Below are 23,373 nucleotides of genomic sequence, written 5' to 3'. Positions count from 1 at the left end.
ACTATGTATGTTAAATATTAATTACGTAAAAAAAAATTTTGGGGAAAATGTTGAGGCTATCGAAGCGAATGGTGCAGTAGCCAGAAACTGTGTGGAGAGGATTGGTGGCCCAGAATTGCGGGTAGTTTGGGGGTTGGCTGTCAGAAATTCCCCCCACCCCCATTCTACCATGCCACACCCACTTCTACTTCCCCATTTTAGCTCCAGGGCAAGGCAGGTGGGGGAAGCGTGGATTTAGCGGCATAAGGTTTGTTAGAGACCCTTCATTTTTCCACAGGAAACTGAGGGGAGGCAGGTACTGAACCCAGGCCCTCCTCAGTTCTAGTCATTACACCTCGTTTTACCCTAGGCGCAGCCAGCAGGAGTTTTCTGTACTCTCAGCCTCAGTCTACCCTCGGGTCCCAGGCCCCTGAGTCCAGCCTGGATCCCTATCCTTCGACGCTCAGCACTGCGCCTGGCACACAGCTGGCGTTTAATACATGCTTACTGATTTGAGTCACAAGAATCTTAATCAATTCCTCTAATTCCTCGAAAACTCACGGCCCTTCCTTAGGGGCCCACGCCCAAACACTTCCATCCTCTCCATTCCCGCAGCCACCTCCCGGAGAATCTAACCCCCCCGCCCACCACCGCACAGTCGGGGCGGGCTCCACATGAGCGTGGCCACAGGCGGCGGGTTCCAGCCCTCACACCGCCCCCGCCCCTCCCTCCCAGGCCCGCCCCCCGCCTCCAGGAGCGTGGCGGAAGTAGCTCCAGAGATAGCAGCGAACGCCCGTTGGCGGAAGGCGCATGCGCCCGCGCCTCAGTGCTCTCTAGGTCTGTGGCTTGGGGGAGTCCTAAGTCGTTCCCTTTTGCTTCTGCCCCCTCCCCCCCACAGTCTAAACCGCGCACCTCCCCCCCCATCAGAGCAGAGATTACGCCATCTTGTTCCCCCCATCCACCCCCTCACGACCTCGGTCGCCCCCCTTTCCTTTGCTACACTCCCCTCCCCCCCACCCCCCGGAAGAGTGTCCTGGACGGCCGCGGCGGGAACAGAACCAGCTTCGGCCGTCCCCACCTCCGCGGCGCAGGACTCGCAGCTGTCCGTCTTTCCGTCCGCCCCTCCAAGGGTTCATTAAAGCAGAGGTTGGAGGGGGAGGGAGCCTGTGGCGAGGAGATGCGGAGGGAGGGGGATGGGAGGTTGGAGGGAGGTGGGGGGTGAGGGGTGGGGGGAGGACGTTGGTGGTGACCCGGGAGGGAGGCGGAGTGAGGCACGTCTCGCGACCTCCCGGAGCAGCGGCCGCCGGGGTGGGGGGGGCGAGGGGCGAGGAGCGGCGCGGGCCCCGGGCTGGCAAGCGGGCGCCGGGCTTCGCGGGGAGCTTTGCACCGCCCCCTTCTCCCCCTGCCCCGGAGGCTCGCGCCGCCCCCTTTCCGCCCCTCCCCCCGTTCGGGGCACCTCGAGTCTCCCCGTCCCCTGCGCCCGGGGATGCTCACGTGGGAGCGAGGACTGCCCTGTGGGTGTGCTGGCACCGAGCATCTGCCCTGGACCCAGAAGCGGGACCGACGGGCCCGTCTGGACCAGGGGGAGTCGTAGTTGGCAACGGCCCTAGCTCTTGATTAGTGAAGAGACCTTGCCCGGGCGAGGAAGGTAGTTATGTAAATAGAGAGCTGGAAGGGGACCCCTTGATTTTACAGACGAGGAAAGTGAGGCCAGAGGGATTTAATGACTTGCCCAGGGTCGCGAAGGTCATAGTAAGTGGCAGAGGTAACAATTGCACCCAGGTCCCTTGACTGCCAAGTCCTGTGCCCTTTTTGTCTTCGGGTGAGAAGTTTGTGAAAATTTGGACTCCCTTAATTTTTTCAGTGCCTTAAGCAGACATTTATTACAATTGTACTGTATGCCAAGTACAGTGCTTTAGGTTCTGATTTCACAAACCTGCCCTGCCTTCAAGGAGTTTGCATTCCAAGGGGGAGGGGCAAATGAGTATATACAAAAGTATAAAAGTATATTATAAAAGTATAATTTGAGACTAGAGGAGGGCAGCTGGGAAGAGATCTAGAAAGGCTTCTTTTGGAAGCAAATGAGGGACTTTGCCTGTGGGAGGTGAAGGAATGCATTCCAGGCCTGGGAACATCCATTACCAAGACAGGTAGAGATGGAATATCCTTTTGTAAGAGTATCAAGAAGGCTTGTTTGTAGGGAGCGTAGAATGTGGCAAGTGAAGTGATTGTGCAGTAAACAAGGTTGGAGAGATAGGTTGTGATCAAGTTATGAAGGGTTTTAAAATCTGAATAGAGAAGTTTATATTTGATCCTAGAGGCAGTTGGGAACTGATTGGAGTTCGATGAGTGACAAAGTTAGACCTGCACTTAAGGAATATCACTTTGCTGAAAGTGAGTATAGATTGGAAAGTCTTCAGGCAGAGAGAGCAATAAGTTGTTATAACGATCCCTGCTAGGAGTGATAAGAACTTGAACTAGGTCTTGTGATTGTCTCTTTTAATTAGTGTGTCTTTACACCCTTATCCAAATGCAGATACTTACTCCTCTGGCTTTATTAGGTTGACTGTGGCATGACTGCAAAAGGAAATTTGTAACCCTTCTGTCTAATAATTGAACTTTGATTAGTCATCAGAGGACAGACATATCACTGGACCCATACTCATGTAGTTCAACAATAGTAAGTAACCAACTTTATGCAAATCACTGTGCTAGATTCTAGGGGATACCAGCACAAAAAGGGAGCTCCCTGACCTCAAGATGTCATTATACTGGAAAGCTTTACAGCTTGGTTCTACACTGTTCGCATCTTGTGGTCTGTTCCATAGTCTTCTAAAAATTAATAAATGCTTACTGATTTGATTCACAAGAATTTTAATCAATACCCCCACACTCCAAGGTGTAAGAGTAGGACTTGAGTGGTAGAATAATAGTGCATTATGTTTTATAGAATTCTTTGCCAATATTAGCATAGTGAAGTGGAAAGCACATTGGACCAGGAGTCAGAGGACTTGAGTTCAAATTCTAACTCTGTTACTCTTGGAGTGGTCTTGGGCATTTAACCTGTCTGGTTTCAGTTTTCTCATCTATAAAAAGGAGGCCTGGATTTAGATTACTTCTAGGGTCATATCCAGCCCTAAATGTATGATCTTATAAACTTGTTTGATCTTTGTAACAGTTCTGTGACATATGTAGTACACGTATCATTATTCACATACTACAAAAAATTAGACTTGGAGAAAATGTGATTTCTCCAAGGTCTCAGGGCTGTTTGGGTACTGGGACCAGGTCATCTAACTGACTACAAGCATTTATCAAGTTGCACTGTGTCCTAGGCACTTTAAGTGCTGGGGATACAAAGAAAGGCAAAACCTTTGTCTCTGTCCTCAAAGAGCTAACAATAAAATGTATGTACAAAATTATATAAAGCAGATGAAGGGTAACTTCAGAGTGAAGAAAAGGGGGATGTGTGGGTGGGGGTAAGGACCCAGAAAGACCTCCTGAAACTAGTGGAATTTGAGCTGAGTCTTGGAGAAGCCCAGGAAGGTGAGAAGGTGGAGGTGGGGAAGGGAGCATTTCAGACATAGGGGACAACCAGTGACAAGGTAAGAGTGGGGAGATGGAGTATTGTGTGTGACGAACAGCAAGGAGACCAGTGTAGCTGGATCACAGAATAAGTGAAGGGGAGAATAAAGTCTAAGAATACAGGAGAGGTAGGAAGGGGTCAGGTTGTGATTGGCTTTAAATGCCAAACAGAGGATTTTATATTTGATCCTGGAGATGATAGGGAGCCAGTGGAGTTTATTGGGCAAGGGGAAGGTGTGATATGATCGGACCTGCACTTTAGTTAGATGACTTTGGCTGCTGAGTGGAAGATGGATTAGATTGGAGTGGGCAGAGACTTGAGGCAGGGAGACCAACCAGTAGGCTGCTGCAGTACTCCAGGTTGGAAGTGATGATATCCTGAGCTAGGGTTATGGCTGTCTGAGTGGAGAGAAGGGAATGCATGCAGTAGATGTTGTGAGTGAAGAAATGACAAGATTGATAACTTATTGACTATGTGGGATGTGTGAGTGAGTTGAGAATGATACTGAGGTTGTCATTGGTGACAACCATAAGCTTGGGTGTGATTAGGAGGATGGTTGTGCTCTCTATAGTAAGCAATAGGAAAGTTGGGAAGAGGAGAGAGATTTTTGGGGAAAGAAAATGAGTTTTGTTGTGGATATATTTGAGTTTGAGATGCAGATGCGATATCCAGTTTGAGATGTTCAAAAGCTGATGTGAAACTGGAGCTCAGGAGAGAGACTAAGGCTGGATGAGTAGATCTGGGAATCATCCACAGAGAGATGATTGGTGAACCTATAGGAGCTGATGAGATCACCAGGTGAGGCAGGATAGAAAGAAAAGAGAAGTAGCTCCAGGACACAGAGCCTTGGGAATCATCTACTATGATAGGGCATGACATGAATGAAGATGTAGCAAAGGAGATTGAGAAGGAGCAGTCAGAGAAGTGGGATGAGAAACAGGAGAGAAAACAATGTCATGAAAACCTAGAGATTTTCAGGCAGAAGAGGGTGATTAACAATGTCCAAGGCTGCAAAGACGTCAAGAAGGATGAGTACTGAGAACTGGCCATTAGCTTTGACATTTAAGAAATTATTGGTAACTCTGGAGAAGAATTATAGTTCAGAGTTGGGTTGTTTTTTTTTTTTTGCATTAAAAATTCCATTGTTAATGCATCCTCTATACTGATCAGACTGCTTCTGAAATACTGTATTCAGTTCTAAACCTGCATTAAAAGACAGATGATAAACTGAAGTGTCCAGAAATCGTGAGGAACCTGAAATACTTTGTCATATGAGGTGAACAGTTGATGAATCAATGTTTATTTTGCATAGGAGACTAATGGTTCCTAAGGGCCCTTCTACCTTTGATGATCCTGTTCTATTAAAGCAAGGCAGGGAATGGAGCATGATGGCTCCTTTCAAATATTTGAAAGACATTATGTAGAAGAGAAATGATTAGACTTACTCTGTAGCTTCTGGGGAAAGAACTAAGACCACACATTATCAGGGGACAGATGTAGCTCAATATAAAGATTCCTCCAGCAAGTAGAGATGTTGAGAAATGACAGTGTATGATTTGTGGGCACTGCCTGTCTCTGGTTGAATTTATGCAGAGGCTTGATAACTTTTAGGAATATTGTGTGTGTGTACACGTGCATTACGTATACATACACTCATATACACATGTGTAGATGGTCTACATAGGTCAGGTTATCTATCCTATCTATCTGCAGGGGATGATAAGTTGGATTAGATGACTTTTAAAGGCCTTTCTCCTTCAAGATCTGTTATAATGAAATTACAAAATTCTTGCTAAGTCTTTAGAAAATTTCCTGCCTTAGGTGATAGTGATAGTTTCTTAGTAATTAGTTATAAATTTTTTCTCATTCAAATATGACAGTTCAAATTATGTAGTGATGTTTTCTGTGATTTATAAATAGATAAATTGTGGAACAATATGGTTGTGACTTACTTTCCTAAGGTCATGCAACAAATTAATGCCAGATTTAGAAGTTAGCTTAGGTGTTCTGTAAAGTCTCTTCCAGATCCAAATCCAGTGATCCTTATGAATTATTTATTGTGTCACCTTTATTCATTCCTTAGTTTCTACCAAAAACCTGAAATGAAAAGCAAGAGCTATTTCATCAAGACACTGCTTTTTGCCTGTCTTGGAGATTCCTTCAGAGAGATCAGGAATCTCAGACTCATGAAATTAGAGGGCACATTAGAGGCTATCTAGTTCACCTTGCATCTGAACAAGAATATTCTCCATAATATATCTACAAGTGGTCATTTAATAAGTGAGATAGAATCTCCTGAGGCAATTCCATTTTGGAATAGCTCTAATTTTTAGGTTTTTCCTCTTGTCTGTTCAGTTTCAAAGTGAGGGTTCTGAAGAACAGATGTTCACACTCTTGTATTTTTTTAATTTAAAATTTTTATATTAATTTTCCCATTTCCATTGCCACACTCATCTTTAAAGTTGGTGTGATTGATTATATAGTCCTTGAAGGTGGGGAACCTGTGGCGTCAAGCCACATGTGGTCCTCTAGGTCCTCAAGTGTGGCCCTTTGACTGAATCCAAACTTCACAGTAAAAATTCCCTTAATAAAAGGATTTGTTCTGTAAAACTTGAATTCAGTCAAAAGACTGCTATTAAGGACCTAGAAGGCCACATGGGGCTGTGAGGCTGCAGGTTCCTCTCCTTTGTATAAATAATAGACTTAGATTACCAGAAGAGACCTTAATGATAATCTAGATCATGCCTCATTTTATAGATACAATTACATACTGTAGTTAGTTATGGACAGAGCCAGGAACCAAACCTAGATCTCCTGACTCCTAGACAGTGATATCACAAATCTATTCTGTGTTCCAGACACTAGACTAGGTATTTTGAAGGATACATAGTTGTGAGAGAGTTTAGTTTCTTCTCTCAAGGAATTTATGGCTTAATAGGAGAAATAAGATACATGCATAAATAACTACTGCAAAAGCATTTTTAATGTCTTACTTGGAATTCAGTTTAACAAACATCTATTAAGTCTGTAGTTTGTTCAAGTCTCTGTGGTAAGAAGGAATAAAGATAGATACATATAGACCATTCTCTTTAAGTAGCAATGTTACAGCATAGTTGGTTAAAAAAAAAAAAAGACCATTTTAAACTTGTACAATTTTTGAAGAGACTTGGAACATCTAGACCATTTCCTAAAAATCATTTTCAATTCTAGGGGAAACACTCATTTTAATTAAATGTTCAGTGTTTATTATAGGTAGCAGATAAGTTTTAGGTTCAATTTATGATATAAGTAGGGGTGTATTTTTTATGTCATGAATGTATACTACATAGTAATTTTGGGTCCCTTGTACAAGCATTGTATACAGTTCATTTATTCCCATTTTCTGTGACTTAATAATTTTATTAGTTTAAAAGATATAAACTTGTGGTGGTATATTTGCTCTTTTGAAATTTGGTTATAATATATGATTTATTTGATATCCTTGGTGAGGAGTAAAACACTCAGTTATAACGTTCCTACAGGAAGATAGAATTTGCTTCATGGCAATCTCCTTTATGATGTGGTTTCTGACAGTGATTGTGGTGGAAATTAGTACTGCTTGTATAAGGCATTGTACCTGACTATAAGTAATTTAGAGTATAGTTGGAGAACATTTGATTCTGATTATTTAGCTCCTATAGAAGATGGGAGGAATTGTAGCTTTTTTTGGCAGGGAGAGTGACTTGTTATATAGAAATTAACGAGTAACTCCCCTTCCCTCTCTCTACAAACATCAAACTCCTTCTCCAAAATCTCTAAAATAAAAGTAAATATACAACACTTGAAGGAGGAAAGGTGTGGCTTGTGTGGATATGACAACTTAAAACTTTCTAACTGTTTATTCATTTAAATGAGCATGTTTCATTTCCACCCATTTAGACCGGAATGTGATTTTTCACACTGTGAAGTCATTCACTAAAGCATCTTATTTGATGTTTAAAGAGTTAATACCTTTATCTGTATCCTCAATGAAGGATACCTAATCAAATATCAGGTGTTATCTGTATCCTCTAATGAAGAGGGCACATTCCATTGGCATTTTTTTAAAGAAACTTCAGAGGCAACAGTAAGAACAACTTAGGAATAGTTGAATTTCATCTGTACCATTCTCCAGAAAGGGATTCTTTTTTCCATTGATTATTTTGATGAACAGAAGCACATATAATTTGGGACCCTTAGTCTTGATCATTAGTTCTATGCCCTAGAACACTTGTATTAGAAACTCCATTGTTCAAAAATCTGCGCTGAGGTACCTTTGCCAGGTGTTTCTGCTTAGCATTGTGACTCTTACTTTTTGGGAGACAGTTCTGGAAACACTTTTACATCTTGGATGTTTGGTGGCTCTTTCAATGAAAGTGTGGACATGAAGAAAAGGAATGCTCATAATCTGATCTATGGATCATGAGTCTTCATTCTTTCTGAGCAAATGTTGGCAGCTCCTCAGTTTTAAGTCCAGTGGCAACTTCTTCAGAGTCATTAGTAAAGCCCTGTAAAATGAAGGATGTTGGAAGAACCAGATGATAGTGATGTCCCCGTTCTAGTAGCCTTTGGAAAGCTATTGCTGCATAACCTTTTTAGAAGGCAAGTGTAATTCAGTGGAATGAATATTGGATTTTAAGTTGGAAGAACTAGGTTCTAGTCTTGGCCCTACCAATAATCAGGTGTTTCACCTTGAGAAAGCCATTGCTTCTCTTTGGGCTTCAGTTTCTTTGTCCATGAAAAGAGCTGTCTTCACCAGAAAAGAAAAAAAAGGGAGAGTTATTCCATCTCCCTGTATGACTTCAGAGGTTCTTTCTAGCACTAGAATCTATGAAGTGAAATGCTTGATTTCTGCTAAGTGGAATTACCCATTTTTTGACCAGCCCTGCAAACTTCCTGACCTTCTCTCAGATCTAGATTACATCAAGGAAACCTTGGTTGAGGAACAAATGAGAGTCCGACAGATTGCTCATCTTCCAATCATGCTCTCTTCTGCCTGTTTCAAATAAGCCCCTCATTCTTGCAGGACCTGGGCATTTCTGATTGCACTAAAATTATAATAGATGTCATACTTTTCTTAAATATATCCAGTAAGATCCCAGAATTTTAAAAATAAGATGCTTTACATAGAAACATTTTAAATGTTTTAAGATAGTTTTTATATATAAACAACTATTCTCACATCTTCTACTTTTTAACACTATAAAATACCCTTTTAAGCATGGTCAAATATTGACTATTTTAGCCTAATATGAAACTCTGTGGTCTTATAATGTTTGCAGTCTCAGAAATTACAGCAGTTTGGAGTTGGAAGAGACCACAGACCCCAGTAGACCAATTTGTGACTATATAAGAATCTTCTATCAAATAATAAACATTTATCAAGTGTGCCCTATGTGTCAGGCACTTTGTTAAACTCTGGGGATACAGAAAGAAGCAAAAAACAACCCCTGCCTTGAAGGAATTTACAACATAAAGACAACATGCAAACACATATACACAAAGAAAGCTATATAAAGGATAAATAGGAAATAATTAACAGAGGGAAGGCACTAGAATTAACTGGGATTGACGTTTATATTGCAACAAGTGTTCATTCAACCTTTGCTTGAAAACCTCCAGTGAGGGAAAACCTAATACTTTCTGAGGCAGCCCATTTCACTTTTGCATAGTTAGCTTGAATAATTAGGAATTATTTAGATTCTTTTATTAGAATTATTATTTCTCTTACATCAAGCCTAAACCTGTGTCTCTGCAACTTTCACCAGTTTCTCCTAATTCTTCTCTCCTTGGCTAAAGATACCAAGTTGAATTCAGCCTTTTAAATACTTGTTCGTATCCCCACTGAGTCTTATCTTTGCCACCCTAAAGATCCCTCCAGATGATCCTCATGTAACATAGTCTAAGGCCACCATTCTATATGATGTCCAGACTTGTTAATATCATCTTTAAAATGTATTACTGAGAACTAATCACGATACTGTCAATATAGTTTGATCAAGGCAAAGTGCAGTGGCATTTCCTCTTGTGTGCTCAATACTTCTCTTGGTGGAACATCAGCTTTTCTTAACTTATTTGCTGCCGTGAAATGATTTATGACTTAAACTGAATTTCCAGACAAGCAGAACCCCCATATCTTTTTTCAGTGACCTGTTACCTAGCTATAACTTCTCCATCTTCAACTTTTGAAGTTAATTTTTTTTCTCATTCCATTGCTTTTATTTGTTAAGATCTTTCTGGACCCAGGCTGTTTTGTCCATTGTATTACTGTTTCCTTCCAATTATGTCATTTTAAAATTTTATAAACAGATTATATTTGTCTTCATTCAGATGATGAATAACATTATTAGATAGCCCAGGGCCCAAGAGAAACTCCACTAGAGATATTCCTTAAAGTTTAAATTGAACCATATTCTTTAAGTGTAGTCATTCAACCAGTTTTGAATCCTGATTGTACTGTAGTCTCGCGCACATCCACTTCCTTCATGACCACAAGAATAATAAGAGAGAAATAGATACTTTGTTGAAATATAGGTAACTGTTTTTTAGTATTCTCCTTATAGCACCAGTCTAAATTTAGGAAATGAGATTAGTCTGATGTTAAAGGACCTTGATGAAGCCAGTACACTTCTGTTATCACTGTTTCCTTTTCTTAGATGTTCATTAACTATCCCTTTAATAATAGAGAGTTTTGCTAGAAATTGGGCAGCTAGATGCTGCAGTGAGTAAGAACTACAGGCTTGGGGGCTTGGAGTCAGGAAGACCTGAGTTCAAATGCAGCCTCAGACACTTACTTGTTGTGTGACCCTGGGCAAGTCACTTAACCTTGTTTGCCTCAGTTTCCCCATCTGTAAAATGAGCTGGGGAAGGAGATGGCAAATCACTCCAGTATTTTTACCAAGAAAACCCCAAAATGGGATCACAGGGAGTTATACACAACTGAAACGATTCAACAGAAACCATCCCTTTAATAATATAGAGTTTTATCAGAAATCAAAGCTAAATTCATTTGGCTTATAGTTTTCTGATTGTGCTCTTTCTCATTTTTTAATTGAGACAAAATTTATGTTTTTCTAGCACTGTGGAACTTCCACTAATCTTGTAAAATCTTTCAGACTATCACAGATAGCTCTGGAATCATATCCCTTAGTCCTTTTGTTACTTTGGGCTGTAGATCATCTCTGTAATCTGAACTCATCAGAGGTAATTAGGTTCTCTCTTAACATTTCGTTACTTATTTTGACTGTCAACTCCCTTTCTGCCATTTTTGTTCTATTCTTTCCATTCTCACCATACCCTTCAACAACAGGCATCTTATTCCCTTATCTTTTTTTAATTTTTGTTCACTGGCACTAAATGGGCCTTCTTGGTTCTTAGTGTTTGTTACTAACTTCAGATTATTCTGAACTTTCAGCAGTCCTGAAACTATTCTTTTTACAAGACCATGCCAGGCTTTTATATTCACTTTTCATTACCTACCCTTAATGCCATTTTCATTGTATGTCTTTATAAAATCTTAGGATCAGAGATTTAGAGCTAGAGAGACCTTGAGAAATCATTTAGAACAAATACCCCCTAACCCATTTTATAGATGAGGGAACAATCCCACTTAAGACCAGGGAAGTGAAATGATTTTTCCAGGGTCACAAGGTTGCAAAAAGCAGAGCTAGATAGATTTGGACCCAGGTCCTCTGACTCTTAATGCAGCACTCTGTGCATCCAGATTCTTCTCTTTTGACAATTCCTCTTTTTTCTCAGTGGAATTGTTTCACTTCTTGGCTTCAAATTGTAATTTTGAAAGCCTATCCCTGTTTTCTTAGAGAATTTTAGTCCAAAGGTCACGCTAATTCTTCTTTGAACCCTTTGAAATAAGCTCTTCTCAAATTTAGGGAGCTGATTGTGCCCAGCTTTCCTTTTTTTTTTTTCCTTTTCCCTCTCATTTTCAAAGATAGAAGAATGATCAATTTCTTCTAAAATTCCTATAATTTCCATTCCAGAAACTGGTCCCTACTTCAGAAATAGTTTGTGGTATAGTTGATAAGATTGCCAAATTTGGTGTCAGATAACCCAGGTTCAAATTGCAATTCTCAGTTTTTATATGACTTTGTGTGAGTCATTTCTCTGGACCTTAGCTTCTTCCCCTGTAAAATGAAAGATCAGTGGTATCAAACTGAAGTGGAAATGGGTTCATATATATAAGAATTCCTGCAGGGCTGTATGTTGACTTAATTTTTAAAAATGTAGGTGTTATCTTTGCTTTATTGTATTTTTATTTGTTTTGATAAATATTTTCCAAATACATTTTAATTTAGTTTGCGCTCAGGAGTATTGTGGGCTGTGTGTGCCTGCTATGTGATTGACACCTCTGGACTAGATAACCTCTACGATTTACCTCCAGTTCAAATCTGTAATCTGAACTTCCTTATTGGTTGTATATCAGTTATAATGGGGAATTAAGTGTTGTATGAAAGTACTGGAAAGAGTACTGTACTTAGAGTCTTGATAAAACTGGGTTTGAACTTTGATTCAAAACACCAGTGTATGAGCATGGGCTTTTTGAACCTCAGTGTCCCTATCTTTAAAATGAGGATAATAATATTTGTAATACTTTCTCTGTGAGGTGCTGTTGGATTAAATAAGATGATATATGTAAAAGTCCTTTGTATATCTTAAAGTGTTATATAAATGTCAGCTATTGTTATCATTATAGGCATAAGACATGTATCCTACTGTAATATTAATTGTACTTATTTTCTTCAAAAATAATCCATGTTTTTCTTATACTTTTAATTTTCTCCTTATACTTTTAATTTCTCATCCCTGTCTGACTTTAACCACCTTTAATCAAAAAGCTTCTGTCAGTTCAGTTCAATAGGTATTTGAGTGGTTTACATTTGAGTTAGCAATGTGCTAAATTCTAGGACTGGGGTAAGATAGAAAAGAAGACTAAAAGTATACCCTGGAAGAACACAGGATATTTTTTCTGGAAATAATATAGGAAGAAAAAATGAATTGTACACTCCTTATTATCACAGCTCAGTAAAGAGAGATCATATTGTGGGCTGGAGTTGCCAGAGAAGGCTTCATGGAAGAGGTTAACAGGCCACTAATGAAGAAATTATAGCTGTGGGGAAGAGAAGGAATAAAAATTGACAATGTGTAGCAGATTTGAGGTACAGTTAAGAAATTTTCCTTAGTCAAGTGGAGTAGGCTTGATAGGTGGGGATAGATTGTAGAAAGACTTGAATCTCAGGTTTAGAAGTTTGATTTTTATTCTTTGGTTAGTGTTGGACTACTGGATATTTTTGAGTAGGGGTGGGACTTGATTAAAGTGGTGTCTTGGTAAAGTCAATCTAAAATCATTTTATAAGGGTGGTTGGAGCGGAGAGACCAGATAAGTTATTTTTGTAGTAAGATACAGGACTAGAGTGTTTTCAGTGCAAATGGAAAGGAAAAAATGGAGTTGAATGATAGTTGTTTCAAAGGAAAAAGTTACAGGACTTGGTGACTGAATATAAAGGATACAGGAGAGCAAGAGTCAAAGATGAGCCTAGGTTATTGATAGGTAAAATGTTGCCATGAATGTTAATTGCCGTACTTAGAAATAGGTGAATTAAAAAGGGAAGATGGCTTGGTAAGGGGAAATGGGTTAAAATAAAAAGCCTCAAAGGTGTGTTTGTCACCAAAGGAGAGAGTTTGGATAGGTATGCAAAAAGGGCGAGATGGGGATATTTTAAGATGAGAAATATAAGTAATGGTGCAAGTGAATGTGTAGGATATGGGTGAAAACAATAGTTTTCCTGTACAACAAGATCTTTAGATATTGTTTTAAAATAGTGCTTCTACTAATTCCATTAGGAGAGTTGGTATTTTTTTGGGGGGATCATTTGGGGGTCATCACAAGTTAACTATTTAATTCCCTCCAATTTTTATACCTATAGTTACAGTCTATGAGTGATGGGGCTGATATATTTTAAAATGCATTGTTTTTCAAGTGCTTTCATATTTATTATGTAATTTTATCCTTAGTAGATTTGTGAATTAAGGAAAACTCAACAGCTATTAATTTTTATCTATAATCTAATCATAATCTCAACTTTTTTGGCTTATACGTGAATTTAAAATTCTGAGCCCATTTCATAGAATGTCTAGCAACTTTTGACTGGCTTCACCTTCTACTTATATGGTCAATTAAGAAAGACTACCTTATTAGTGTGACTATAGGCTGCTCTTAAATATAAGGTACATGCCTAAAATGATACATATATTGAAGAAAAACAAATACAGGTATGTTACCTCAACATGCATTGAGAAATGACACAAAACTATTGTGTAAAAAATATTTTTCATGGAAGGGTTTTGCTTTCCAAATTTCTTTCAGTTAAGTACAGATGTTTGATTTATTTTTGTATCATTACTTTTTGTTGTACTCTAAAATCAATTTTGAACATGCCAGATTTGGGAATGGGGTCAACTGTGACATATTTAGACTGATTAAATAATTTTAATATTTTCATAAGAATAAAACCCAGGAGGATGAATGTGTTCAACATAATTCCAAAACCAAAGAAGTTATTTTTGAATTACTGTTATGTTTATCCATATTACTGCTCCCTCCTGTTATATTTGAATTCTTCAGAAAATCATCTTGGATCTGCTTATTTATAATGGTGATGATTTTTGTTCTGTGTAATGTAAGGTCTTATTCTAGAGACTGGGTTCAAATTAGGCAGTAGTGCTTCACTGAAGTATTAACTATCCACAAGTAGATTTTTTGTTACAGTTGTAATAATTTATGTGTATCACATATTTATTGCTGTGATGAGATCTATTTTACGGGGATGGAAACCTTTATGCTTATATTCAATAATTCATTAAACTAAAATTGTTACTACTGTTCTGGCCATGAGTAGATATTATAAAAGGGTTCATCTTGACCACTCAGTGATATGGATTGCTTGCTAGGATTTTTGCAATAGGGCAGGTGTATTGCAAGCCTGAATTATTTTTAGTTGTCCATGAAATATAACTAGGAAGTAATAATTATATTAATAGTTGGCATTTATGTAGCACTGAGATTTACTGAGTTCTTTACAGTGGATTCCTTTCTTTTTCAGAAGTTTTTTGAAGAAAGAATATTTTGATTATCAGACATTTGGCATAATTATTAAAAAATCACATGTAAAGTTCAAGTTATGTTAAGAAGGGACTCTTTTATTACAACAGAAAACTAGAACCATTATGTAGGTCTACAGAATTAATTTACTTCAAGAGTGGTTCATATGTTCATGCCACCTTAAAAGAAAAAATAATGACATCCTGTATGCATTATTTCTTAATAAGTGGGTGGGAAGATGGATTTGACCTATTTTTTATTGTTGTTAAAGAGAAGTAGAAAATGGCTGTAACTAGAAAAATCAGGGTCCTAATATATTTTAAGTTTAAAAATTTCTTTATGATTACTTGTCTTTGTTCCAGGCTACATTAATTATCAAAAATAGAGTGGCCAATTAAATGCAGTCACGTATTCAGAGTATGTTTGATAAATCAACTGCTCAGATAGTCTAAATTTAATAAAATAAAATTATTTTACTGCAATATTTTCAGTGTAAAAGCCATCTCTTTCAAAATTCAGTTCTTTTAAATTAGAATACAAATGCTAGATTTTCTTCAGAGGAAAAATTACAAATGTGACATAGATAAAATATTTTTATAATGACTGGTTTTAAGTAGTGTTGATCAGAACTGATCTGCTTAGTAGGGTTCATATTTAAACTACTGCATGTTGAAGTAATCTGTGCCCCAATCTGCACATCTGAATTCAGTTTGCAGAATATGGCAAACAGCTGCATTTCAATTGGAAAGCTATAACAACTGTAGGACATTAACCCGTTGAGAAGATTACAGTAGGTTTTCAGTTCCATGTTAACTGTATTTATTAGAGAAAATTGACTTGAGTGCTTCTGATTTTGACTGACTTTTTTTTAATGTCTTGAAGAAAGGAAATAAAGCATTCGTGTGATAGGACTTTGATGTGTAAATAAGTTAATATACAAAGAAACTAATTATCACAAACATCAAGCAAAACTATAGTCCAGGGAAATAATTATTTTAAAGAGTTTGATGAGCTATTGGCTCATATTGTCAAGAAAATACTATACACCTGTTTGATTTGTAAGTTAAATAATTTGTGAAGGATGACCATAGTTTCAAGAAAGTATTATTGGATCCTTTCCTTTCACCATCAGTGGTTCTAATGTGAAACACTTGTACCAAAAAGTTGTGGTTTTGTCAAAAGTATCAGTGAGTAAGCATTTATTAGGCACTTACTCTGTACCAGACACCATCAAGTGCTGGGGATACAAAGAAAAACTAAAACATAGTCTCTGCTCTTGTAGAGCACAAAATCTAACGGGAAAGACAACATGTGAATAACTGTGTACATACAAAATTATATACAGGATATGAAAGGTAATCTCAGAGTGAAGAAAAGGGGGATGTGTATGTGGGGGGAAAGAACTGGAAGTCCTGAAACTGGTGGAATTTGAGTTGAGAAGCCCAGGAAGGTAAGGAGGTGGAGATGGGGAGAGGAGCATTCCAGGCATGGGGGACAACTAGTGAAAAGGCAGAGAATGGGCAAATGGAGTGTTGTGTGTGAGAAACAGCAAGGAGACCAGTGTGGCTAGATCATAGAGTAAGTGAAGGGGAGAATAAAGTCTAAGAATACAGGAGAGGTAGGAAGGGGTCAGGTTGTGATTGGCTTTAAATGCCAAACAGAGGATTTTATATTTGATCCTGGAGATGATAGGGAGCCAGTGGAGTTTATTGGGCAAGGGGAAGGTGTGACATGATCAAACCTGCACTTTAGGAAGATGACTTTGGCTGCTGAGTGAAAGATGGCTTAGATTGGAGTGGGGAGAGATGTGAGGTGGGAAGACCAACCAGCAGGCTGTTACAATAGTTCAGGTTAGAAGTAATGATACCTTGAGCTAGGGTTGTGTCTATCTGAGTGGAGAGAAGGGAATGCATGCAATAGATGTTGTGAATGAAGAAATGACAAGATTGATAACTTATTGGCTATGTGGGATGTGTGAGCGAGTTGAGAATGATATTGAGGTTGTCATGGGTGACAACCATATGCTTGATTGTGAGTAGGAGGATGGTTGTGCCCTCTATAGCGAGCAATAGGAAAATTGGGAAGAGGAGAGAGACTTTTGGGGAAAGAAAATGAGTTTTGTTGTGGATATATTTGAGTTTGAGATGCAGATGCAATATCGGGTTTGAGATGTTCAAAAGTTGATATGAAACTGGAGCTCAGGAGAGAGACTAGGGCTGGATGAGTAGATCTATGATAGGACATGACATGAATGAAGATGTAGCAAAGGAGATTGAGAAGGAGCAGTCAGAGAAGTAGGATGAGAAACAGGAGAGAAAATGTCGTGAAAACCTAGAGATTATAAGGCAGAAGAGTGTGATTGACAATGTCCAAGGCTGCAGAGAGGTCAAGAAGGATGAAGACTGAGAAAAGGCCATTAGCTTTGACATTTAAAAGATCATTGGTAACGTTAGAGAAAGCAATTTTAATTGAATAATATAAGAAGGCAGATTGCAGAGAATTTAGAAGAGAGTGAGTGGCCCTGAAGTAGAGCACTGAGTTTAGATAGCTTTTCTAAGGAATTTATCTGAGAAGGTGAAGACATTTGAATGATAGTAGATGGATGGAGCAAGGTTTATTTTATGGATGTGGGAGACATAGGCATGCTTGTAGATAGGTAAGAAGAGAGGGAGAGATTGAAGATTAGAAAGTGACTGGGGAGTTGCTTTGAATTGGATCCACCTGCACAAATGATCCTGTTCGATCCTGTCTTCTCCAACAGAATGCCACTTCTATTGTTACCTTCTCTCAGTTATCTTCAATCTCTGTGTACTGCCTTCTCATTTATCTTAAATCTCTCTATTCCCAGCTGCCTAGAAACGGATCCACATCTCCCCCATCCCCAAAAAACCCTCACTTAATCCTTTCATCTCTGTTAACTATCATGCTATATCTTTTCTGCCCTTTGTGGGTCAATACCCAACTAAAACAGGTACTTCCATTTCTCTCACTCACTTCTTAACCTCTTACAATCCAACTGCAGACCTTATAATTTCACTGAAATTATTCTCACCAAAGTTACCAGTGATCTCCTAGTTGCCAAATTTAATATCCTTTTCTCAGTCCTTATTCTTCGGTGCTCTGCAACCTTTGACACTGTCAGTGACCTTTTTCTCTTTGATATTCTTCTTCTCTCTAGGTTTTTACAACATCATTTTCTCTTGGTCTAAGAGACCTCTCTTTCCTTTTCTGGATCTTTATCCAGGTCATGCTCACTAACCCCCGGGGTTAGTGTTCTACGTGGCACTGTCCTGGGCCCTCTTCTCCCTTTATACTACTTTGTGATCTCTTCATTTCCTATGGATTCTATCCTGATGATTCTAAAATTTGCCTCTCTAGTCTTAACCTCTCTGCTGATGTTCATTCTCATATCTCTAGTGCTTTTCAGACATCTTGAACTGGACATCTAGTAGACATCTTGAATTTAGTATGTCCCAAATGGAATTCATTATCTTTCTCCCCCAAAACCTCTTCCCCCTTCCAAACTTCCCTATTACTGTCAAGGACACCTCCCAGTTCTCCAGGCTCAAAACTTAGATGCTTCCTTCCCCATATCCAATTTCTTGGCAAAGCCCGTTGATTTCCCATTTGCAGTGTCTCTCAAATAGTCCCATTCTGTCTGGTACTGCCACCATTCTGATATAGGCTTTCATCACCTCATGCCTTGACTATTGCAGTAAGATTGGGCTGCCTTCCACAAGTTTCTCCTCACTACATTCATCCTCTATTCAGCCATCAAAATGATTTTCCTAGATTTCCTAGAGTGCAGGAATGATCGTGTCATTTCCATACTCAATAAACCAACCTTCTGTTTGACATTTAGAATTCTTCATAAAGCTCCCTCTCTCCCTCCTTCACCCCATTCCCCTTTCTTCTTATACCTTAAAAACATACACATCAAGTGACTGTGTAAGCTGCCATGGGTTTAATAATAATAATTAATAATAATCTATATTCATCTTCATATAGATGACTCTTAAACCTTTAGATCCAGCCTTGTTCTCTGTACTGAGCTATACCTGCACATTACCAGCTATCAATTGAATATTCCAGACTAGATATCTCTTAAGCAGTTAAACTCATATGATAAAACTCATCTTTCTCTCAATCTCCTTCCAGGTTTTGAATTTAACTTATTCTGTATAGGACACTTGGATTTTTCCATTGCTTTAGGTACATAGTATTAGAATTATCCTAGACATCTCACTCTCACCCCCACATATACAGTCTGTTTCCAGATCATATCATTTCTACCTCCACAATATCTCTTACATCCTTCCCCTTTTCTCTGCTCACATGCTCACTATCTCATCACCTCTTGCCTGGACTGTTGCAATAACCTCTTGATTAATCTCCTCAATTCAAGTCTTTGCCCTCTCCAATCCATCTGCCACACAGCTATCAAATAATTTTCCTACAGTGGAGATCTAACATTTTCACTTCCTTACTCAATAAATTCCATTGGTTTCCTATAGCTTTTAGGATCAAATACAAACTTCCTATTTATCTTTTAAATCCCCTTTACAACTTGGCCCCATCTTGTCTTTTCACTCTTACTACTTCCCTTCCTCCACTTTATACTCTGGCCAAAACTGGCCTTGGATTTTATTTTGTTTTATTTTATTTTATTTTTTTTTACTGTTTTCCACACATGATGTACCATCTCGATGCTCTCATGTTATTGTACTGTCTCCTGTGCCTAGAATATACTCTCACCTGAACTCTACAGATTGTTAGAATCCCTAGTGTCTTTTAAAACTCTCCATAGTTGATTCCTCCAAATAATTACCCTGTATTTATTTTGTATATTCTAATCAGGCCTCAGATCCTTACTAGCTGTGTGACTTTGTCCAAGTCACTTAATTTTTTTAGTGCCTCAGTTTCTTCCTCTGTTGAATGAAGATAATAGCATATACTTCTTGTTGGTTGGATTGTTGTGATGATAAAATGAGGTAATATTTGTAAAGTGCTTTGTAAACCTTAAAATCATCATATACAAATATTATTCTCAGAGCAGTGTTTTTAAATGTAGATATAGTTATGAAAATATAAAAAACCCCAAATAATCAAAGCAGGTTAGTGGATCCTAGATTAAGAACTCCTGCCCTAAGATTTTGACACTGTAGCATCTTGGTGGAGGTAGGGGAAGGGGAAAACAAGTCAAGGCCTCCTGAAGAAGCTGAATCATGAGGGAAACTGGGAATTCTAAGAGGCAGAGAGGTAAGGATGGAGAATTCTTCAGGCATGAGAGCAGCTAGTCCAAAGTCACAGAGCGGGTAAATAGAGTGTGTAAAACAGCAAGTAGATCAGTTTGGATGGACCAGAAGAGTGGGGCCAGAGTTATATTTGATCCTGCAGGAAATAGGGAGTTATCAGAGTCAGAGTAAGCGGCAGAGGGGGGTCAATGGCATGGTCATTTCTAGATGTTAGGAAAAAACATTTTGTCACCTGAGTGGAGGGTAGATTGGAGTGGAAAAGATTTGATGCAGAAAGACTAATTAAAAGTTTATTGTAGTATTCCAGGTGGGAGGTTATGGATCTCTTATTAGGGTTGTGGCTGTGTGAGTAGAGAGAATATAAAGAAGAGACGCTGTAAAGTAGAAACAACAGGATTTGGCATCTGATGTGATATAAACTCTCTTTATCAATACAGATAGCAAGTAAGTGCTCTGCCAGAATTGCATTTCTTACCTACATGAATTTTGTATCAAATTCTGAAGGGATATTTGCTTTCTTGAATGAATATTGTAGTTATAATCATTTATTGTGTAAAATAGGACAGACTAATTTTCTTGTGTTGATTTTGTAGATTTTTGTAGATTATACTAAGTAGGATATTTAAAATAATTCATGCTTTATTAAAAGTTTTTCAACTGCTGCCATTCTTCATATGCTTTTATTTACAATTAAAACACTTTTGCAAGCTTTGTTTTTTCTTTTTGTTTATATAGATGAATAATACTGCAGCTAGCCCCATGACAGCTATTGCTTCCTCAAGTAGTGGAAGAGCCACAGGGAAATCTACAAGTTTTGCTCTTGAACTGCAGAGTATGATGTAAGTATTGTATCCACATAAACTTGAAACTATTTAGAAAGTGTTCTTGGGAAGGACATAGATCTAACAAAAATAAAGTATTGAAAAATAAGTTTGGAAATGATTAAGAAAGAAAACCATGCTGTATAGTCTTTATTAGTACATTTAAAATAAATTTCTAGCAGGATAAAACTGCATATCTATAATATTCCTTTATATGATTATAATGAGCACTTGGTTCTACTTTGAAAAAGTTAATATAAGTGATTAATGTTGACAGACTGTGACTTGTAAGTGGTTTCAACATTTAAAAGACTTTGCTTTACTTTTTCAACAAATAAATGCATGTTATAGGTTCTGCATTTATGAGAAAGTTCAGATATTTTTGAAGCTGTTGAAATTGAAACCATTCAAATCCATGATTACAAAAGATAAAGAAATGTTTGGTTTTTAAATGGCATCTGAATCATAAAAAACTTGATTAATCCAAAATTTTTAATTATGATAATATTGCTAGATATCAGAGCTTAGAATTTTGATTAAGAAGACTCTAATCCGTCTTTGAGAAGTTGCCTAATTGGGAAGGTCCCTTTCCTAAGGTTCTGTTTTATTTGATTACTATTGCATTGCCACCTGCCTTGGCCAAGGCAAGTAATTCCTGATTTGGTGGTAGGGAAGCTTATTTCTCTTAAACGTTTGTCTGCCGACGCATCATTTTGTTTGATCTTTGGAAAGAGGACAAAATCTTCTTTTCCTGTGTATAATTTTTCATAATTTTTCAGTTCAAAGAGAATGTTTCTTCCTCAAAATGAAATGGTTTCCCTTGAAGACTTCATGTTGTCAATTCAATTGATAGCTTAATTATAGAGTTCATGTATTGATTATTAATTAAACATAAAGTGAATTTAGGATTTGTTCAGAATTTTCTAGTTGATTGTACCTGGACCTGGTATTATAATGATATATACATTCTTGGGGTAATTTTTGAGCAGTTTTGGTGCTTAGTGAGGCAATTAGGTGGTGCAGTGGATACGGTGCTGGGCCGGGAGTCAGGAAGGCCTGAATTCAAATGTGGCCTCAGATACTTACTGTCAGTGTTGCCCTTGGCAAATCACTTCACCTCTGTTTTCCTTTGTTTCCTCAGTTGTTAAATGGGGATAATAAAGCAGTCACCTTGCAGGGTTGTTGTAAAGATCAAAGGAGATAAATATTTGTATGCCTCTTAATGCTGTCTAAGGCGCTCTGTACGTATATTTCTTTCTACCCTTCCTCCCTTAATGAAAGTATTCTTGGAGAGTTTTTTACAGTTATGGCTTAATTGCATTTCTAACATTGCTACTGTAGCATTATTACAGTTCTGATTCATAGCACTAATATGTAAAAATTCTAGGTCATTCATTTATTTCAGGCCCCATTTAAGGTTCATGAAGTCTTAAGATAGGCCTTTTAAAGAATAGTGTACCTTTTAACGCAGAACTCAGCTTAATTGTGTTTTTCTAACTAGAAAAACAGGAGGAAAAGCAACCCACAAAAGTTGTATTTTATATTATTTCCTTCGACTGATGAGCAGCATTTAGATCTGCTTTCAGTAACTGAAGCAATTTAGTGTTAAGACAGGGCATTGAACCAGTTGGCCTGTGTGACCTTGTTTTATATTCTAGGATTGTATGATGTAGAAGTAAATTCTGGTGTTTGGGAAAATGTGTATAACATGAGCTACTAAAGGGTATAGACATTGTGGTGAAGGGATAGCTTTACTTTTGATATGGGTATCTCACTTTAAAGATACACACAAAAGAGGTCATTGGAAGTAGTGGATAGTGAGCTGGCTTCAGAAACAACAAGACCTGCATTCAGGTTTTGCCTCTGGTATACTGTCTGTGTGACCCTGTGCAAATTGCTCTGAGACTATATTATGGAAAGGAAGTTCCTCACTGAAAGATTTCCACATGGACAAAGTCATAGGACTGGTAAAAGAAAAAAATACACACTTACACATATCTTTCCCCCAGTTCTATTTAGTTATGTTTGAAAAATGAGAAAGAATTAGGGGACCTAAAAGAAGAGACTATATAGGCTCTGTATTTGAAACATTTGGTGGCTAGAGAACCAGCAGATGGTAAAAACCAAATTAAAACTTGACGTTCCAGAAAATTTTAATTATAAGTTTTTTAATCATTGGAGATTTTTTTTCAAAAAAAAAAAAACCTGCTCTATGAATCAGAATCATTCTACATGATGTTAGTTCTGTTTTTCTTTTTGGTATTAACAGGTATTTTGTTGTGGGTTTTACAGCATCAAATGTCTTAAATCCTCACGAAGTTGGGGCTAAGAATTTCCCTTCCTAGTCATTGCATCTAAAAAAGCTTTAGGGAAGAAATTCTAGAAATAAAGGATTTCTACACTGTTCTATATCTACGGGCACCTGGTTGACACGTTCTTGTGTATCTTCTTGTATAAGTTTTCTCACTCACTGCCCCTCTACTATATAGAAATTCTGAGATCTTAAAGTAACTCTAAATAATTTTAGAGAATGTGAAGTCCTTTGAAATTAGGTAATGAATTTGAGACTTTAAGATGTTAGATTGTTGGAGGAGTGAG

At 38.1% G+C, this 23,373-nt stretch overlaps 1 protein-coding gene across 11 annotated transcripts in view; it reads left to right on the top strand.

The window, feature by feature from the left end:
- The first annotated feature begins 661 nt into the window (after positions 1 to 661).
- Positions 662 to 23,373, top strand: part of SUPT3H (SPT3 homolog, SAGA and STAGA complex component) — a 654,394-nt gene continuing 631,682 nt past the window's right edge. For 3 of the 11 annotated variants that reach the window (XM_072642333.1, XM_072642332.1, XM_072642324.1), the window contains exons 1-2: positions 662 to 816; positions 20,690 to 20,793. In XM_072642333.1, the coding sequence (XP_072498434.1) occupies positions 20,690 to 20,793 (104 nt within the window). In that variant the 5' untranslated portion in view covers positions 662 to 816. Of the gene's footprint in view, positions 1,126 to 1,399; positions 1,628 to 1,650; positions 2,660 to 20,689; positions 20,794 to 23,373 lie in introns of those variants that run through there. The other 8 variants (XM_072642330.1, XM_072642329.1, XM_072642323.1 and 5 more) reach the window with 5 other exon arrangements.

This window comes from Notamacropus eugenii, chromosome 2, assembly GCF_028372415.1.
Source record: "Notamacropus eugenii isolate mMacEug1 chromosome 2, mMacEug1.pri_v2, whole genome shotgun sequence".
Taxonomy (NCBI): domain Eukaryota; kingdom Metazoa; phylum Chordata; class Mammalia; order Diprotodontia; family Macropodidae; genus Notamacropus; species Notamacropus eugenii.
The sequence above is the reverse complement of the archived record's forward strand: the minus strand, read 5'-3'. Positions and strand labels throughout refer to the sequence as shown.